The following is a 4,963-nucleotide window of genomic DNA, read 5'->3' on the forward strand; positions in this document are numbered from 1 at the left end:
AAGTAGCGTAATTGGGTCATGACTGGAAATTAGGGTTTCGATTAATGCTACTAAGGCAGAGCCGTTTAGAATACCCTAATTGGAATATGTTATGGCGTTTAGCCACGAACAAGGAGTGGGTTAGCACGTTGGCGCGTTATTTATGGCATGTTGACACGATTGACATGCTACTGCAGCAAAGTGGCACGTTTGGCATGTTCGGCATGCTACTGCGGCAAAGTGGAACGTTTGGCATGCCAATTAGTGTATTAGAACGGTATGGCATGTTTGGCATGCCACTAGCACGCCAGAGCAGAATGGCATGTTTGGCATGCTTGGCATGCCAATTAGCATGTTGCCGCGGATTTTTGGAATCCAATTTGGCATCGTGACCATCTGGCGAAACTTTGCCTCTTTTAGTACTGTGGCAGGTTTAAAGCGACCTGATTGGTCGAACAAGAGGGACCGACCAAGCATGGGCGTGGCCACACTTCTGGTGTGTGTGTGGCGGATTTAAAGCGACCTGATTGGTCGATGGAAATAGTGCCGACAAGTATGGGCACATCCACAACTCATGTGCGTGTTGCGGGTTTAAGGCGACCTGATTGGTCGACAGGAAATATGGGCCGGTTGACCTACATGGGGTGTGGCCACTTGCAAGTGGCGCCGGCTGGCCTATGGCATGGCCACACCTTCCTTTGTTGCTGCTCCTTTTTTTTGCTTAACAATGAAATTTTATTAATAACCAAAGAATTTTCAAATTACATCACAGAGTACTTAAAAGGGAAAAGCAAAAGGGAACCACTCATAGCAGATTCCTAACAAAATCAAAAATACACCTGTTTGGATTTTCCAGACAGCTCACAAAAGATGGTTTTCTTTCATATACACTTTGTTCACCTCTGCCTAATAGTGCACCTCTCTTTGCAACTTTATCAGCAGAGAAATTTACTTCTCTGTAGCTATGCTTAAAGCTCCAAGATATTACTTCAACACAGATATTCTCCCATCTTGTGATTGCAAACCATAGAAGATTGTTACTCTGGAATGCATTAATGACTGCTTGTGAATCTGTTCTGAATACCAGGTCTTTAAATCCATGATGTATTGCCCACTCTCCTGCCATTAAGATTGCAAAAATCTCTGCATAATAATTAGTTGATATACCCAGTCCCCCTGAAATAGCAATTAAAAAATCACCAGAGCTGAGTCTTCCCACAAAACCATAACCAGCATACCCTGGATTTCCTCTAGATGCATCATCACAACACAACAACAACTTACCCTGTTTTGGCAACTGAAAGTAAACTTCTTTAATGACCATACTTTTCACACTCCTTGTCTTCGGGCCAAATTGTTTGAGAACCTGTAGATCATACTTTTCACACTCCTTGACTTCATGCTGCTCCTATTCAGCGGCTCCTTTTATTCCTTGTTTTCTGATTTTAGGTAGGATTTTGCACCTACTAATCCATGGAGGATTAATTACCTAGTCCGCCTAGGCTTAGTTTCGACAGGCAAGGTCTAATATACTGCGCAAGGCGCAAAACCCTAATTTTTGCAAATTAGTCAGTGTAATATCTGAATCTTGTGAATTATCAAAAAATTGATTGAATTCTCTGTGTTAACACAGAGGTCTTTAAGTTCATTTACAAAGAGCAGTATGATTTGCGATTAAATAATTTATGCAAGGACCTTAACCTTGATACTTGGAAATTCGTGCTACTCTGCTGCGAGTGAGCACAAATTGTCATGCCATATGAACATTAAGAGTTCAGCCGGGGAACATAGCACAGAAAGCATTCGAAGAAACTTATTAACTGAATAATACAGGCAAGGTGCCAAAATTTACAGAATATCTGGGATTGTTGCTACATGCACCATTCTGGATAAATTTTATGTGAATATATTGAATTGCTCAATAAATGCGCCAGTGAAGAGGTTGAACACTCGTCATTTTTACATGGCTCCGTTTCTTTGCAGAGTGACGGCACATTGAATGCAGAGTTTTACAAATTTATCCCTGAACTAAAAACCACCATCAACATTAAGTCCCGTGCTTAGCACATAACAGTGGCATTGTTGCGGGGTAAGCATGAGATGGTGACAGGGAAGCGATAAAAGGCCAAGCTAGATTAAGTAAATATTACCAGGAAAGTGGCTGCCTCATATCCTCCATATGTGTTTTTTTCCAGGGTTTCAAGCTGGAGAAACGCATCTGTCCTTTGACTATCTGGCCATTTCCTTCCGGTTTTCCTTAGGGTTTCGATGAGAAACGTTACCCAGTTAGGGTTGAATCCTTGGCTACCGGATAAGTCCCGTTGGGGTTGTTCGGTATCCATTTCTTCTTAGGGTTTCCTCAAAATATATGCAGGCGAAACTAGATTACTCCTCTCAGTTCAGAATAAAGACTTTTCTCGTCAAATTCATATCTCTTCATTATGTCGAACAGAAGTGAATCATCCTCGAGCCAGCCGGATTCCTCAGTCAAACGCAGGCGGCTCGCTTCCAGAGTATGATTTTAATTACCTCCTGATTTTGAAGTGATAATTCCTCTTTTCCTCATAACATCGTTGCTTCTTTTTTTTTAGAGTGGGAAAACTCTTGGGGTCTTGTGACAACTCCCCCATCCGGATCATCCGAGTCAAGGAGATCATTCAGGTATGCTTTTCACTGACAAATAGATATTTGATTGCTACCATCAGTAGTTAACAAAGAGATATTTTCTTTTGTGTAGAGGTACCCAGTTGGAACATGCGCGACCGTGGTTGATGACGACGATTTGGCCACACCTCTTCCTTCAAAATCGAGTACGCCAACTGTTGCAGATCTGGAAAATGTTGATTTAGGTATTTCTTGCTACGAATATCCCAACGCAGGTTTGTCGTTTAATATCCACATGAAGTGTTTATCTTCTATCTACCGAAGTGTAGGTATATTCTTAGTGCGGAAGGAGTTCATGGCTTTGTACACAAAAATATGGAGAAGATACGACCACATTGCAACCAGAAGCGTGGTGCAGCATTGCTCGTCTACGTTGGTCACCACAGTGAACTGCCTTCTGCCTATGATTTTTGAAATGGAAGGAACATCCATTCTCGACGTCACTGAAGCAACTATTGAAAAGTGGGAAAAACATGGTATCTACCTGCGAATCCCTGGAGTTTAACGTAAGCTGGCTGCGACACCGTCTTGACATTGTTAAAGTTGATCGAGTCGGCATCTTTTCCAACGTCGTTCCTGCTACAAAGGCTATTTTGGAAGAGGAAAAGGCTCTGACTGCTGAATCTCAAAAGGTGGAACAGGCAATCCGGGATTTGAAGAGTAGGCACTGTCTTGAGCCATTTTCCATTGATGACCGCTTCCAATTTGCCTCCATCTTCTTTGACAATCTTATAGTACCCACTGTTATATCCTTTGGTAACCACGTAAGGTCCTTCCCATTTTGGAGAGAATTTCGGTACAAACATGTCTTGTTGAATGTGCTTAGCAGTCTTCAATGCCAGATCTCCTGTTTGAAAAACTCGAGGTTTTATGGCCTTATAGTATGCCCTGGAAAACCTATTTATGTATACCTGAGCATGTTCTTTCGCCTTAGTTCTCTTGGAGTCTAGAGTATCTAGCTCTGCTATTATGGAACTTGACGCTTCGGCTTCATCCCATTGAACTCCGCTTGTTGTTGCAATTCTGGCCGACATAATTTTAATCTCTATTGAGAGAACTACATCCGCGCCATAGACAAGTGAATAGAGGGAGATGCCTGTGGAGCTTCTAGGTGCCGCTCGATATTCCCATAGTGCTATAGGCAGTTGTTCATGCCATGTCCGTAGATTATCATGCACTGTTCGACTGAGAATTCGGATTAAAGTCTTGTTGGTACTCTTGGATTTCCCATTCCCTTGGGGATAGTAAGGAGTAGAGAAAACTTTCTTAATTCCGTATTCTTCGAGTAACTCTTGTACTTGCTTGTTGACGAAGGGAGTGCCATTATCAATAATGATGTGCTTAGGCACGCCAAAACGACAAATGATGTATTCTTTAATAAATGCTGCAATTGTCGCTCCAGTAGTTCCTCTCAGAGGAATGGATTCAACCCATTTAGTAAAGTACTCTGTTGCGGTTATGATATATTCATGCTGCTTTGATGATGACGGGTTAATATTCCCAATGATGTCAAGTCCCCAGCTATAAAATGGCCACGGAATACTCACCGAGTGCAGGGGAGTAGAAGGTGCGTGTATGAGGCTTCCGTTAATTTGGCACTCGTGACACTTTTGAACAAACGTCGCTGCATCATCTTCCATAGTTGACCAGTAATACTTCTCGTGTATCTGGAGGAATAGTTTCTTCTTCCCTTGGTGTTCACCTTCATGCGTCTCTTTCAACATAATTGGGATTTCCACCTTTGCTAGACATCACAACAGATCACCTCCAAAGCTTTCATGGTACAGAGATCCTTCATGAAACACAAATCTTTTGGCTCTTTGCTTCATCTTGGCTGCGTCCTTATTAGCAGGGAGTACACCGTCGCGGAGGTAATTGATGTATGGCTCTCGCCGGTCCCCAGCATGGTCAATGTTAAAGATCTCCAATTGATGTGGCGGTGCTTGACAGTTGGAGCAAGACCCTTGAAGAAATCGAGACTGAACCTCCATATCCGGCCAGTAGTAGCCAAGGCGTTGAAGACGACGGTAAAGAGTTACCACCAAAGTTCGTCCAAAAACTTCTCCATGAATGTGGTTAAGCTGTAGCTGTGCTTTTTCATCACCGAGATATCTCGACAGGGAGCCATCTGGGTTTCGATGATACAACGGTCCGTGAAGCATGGAGAAATTTTGTAGGGTTTTGAGACTGACCTTTCCTTGGGAAAGTGAACTGTTGAGCTCTTGGATAATCAGTATCCTCCAATCGTTTGTTTCAGCATCCTTGGACTGTAAGAGCCATGTCGATGCTACATTCTGTCTCCTCACCGAGTGCAGGGGAG

The 4,963-nt window shown here is 42.9% G+C and overlaps 1 protein-coding gene across 1 annotated transcript; it reads right to left on the reverse strand.

The window, feature by feature from the left end:
- Nucleotides 1–784: 784 nt before the first annotated feature.
- Nucleotides 785–1,303, reverse strand: LOC113315849. The gene has a single exon (XM_026564099.1). The coding sequence runs from the start codon at nt 1,301–1,303 to the stop codon at nt 785–787; it is 519 nt and encodes a 172-aa protein (XP_026419884.1).
- Nucleotides 1,304–4,963: the final 3,660 nt, after the last annotated feature.

The sequence above is a fragment of the Papaver somniferum genome, chromosome 10, assembly GCF_003573695.1.
Source record: "Papaver somniferum cultivar HN1 chromosome 10, ASM357369v1, whole genome shotgun sequence".
In the NCBI taxonomy this organism is placed as follows: domain Eukaryota; kingdom Viridiplantae; phylum Streptophyta; class Magnoliopsida; order Ranunculales; family Papaveraceae; genus Papaver; species Papaver somniferum.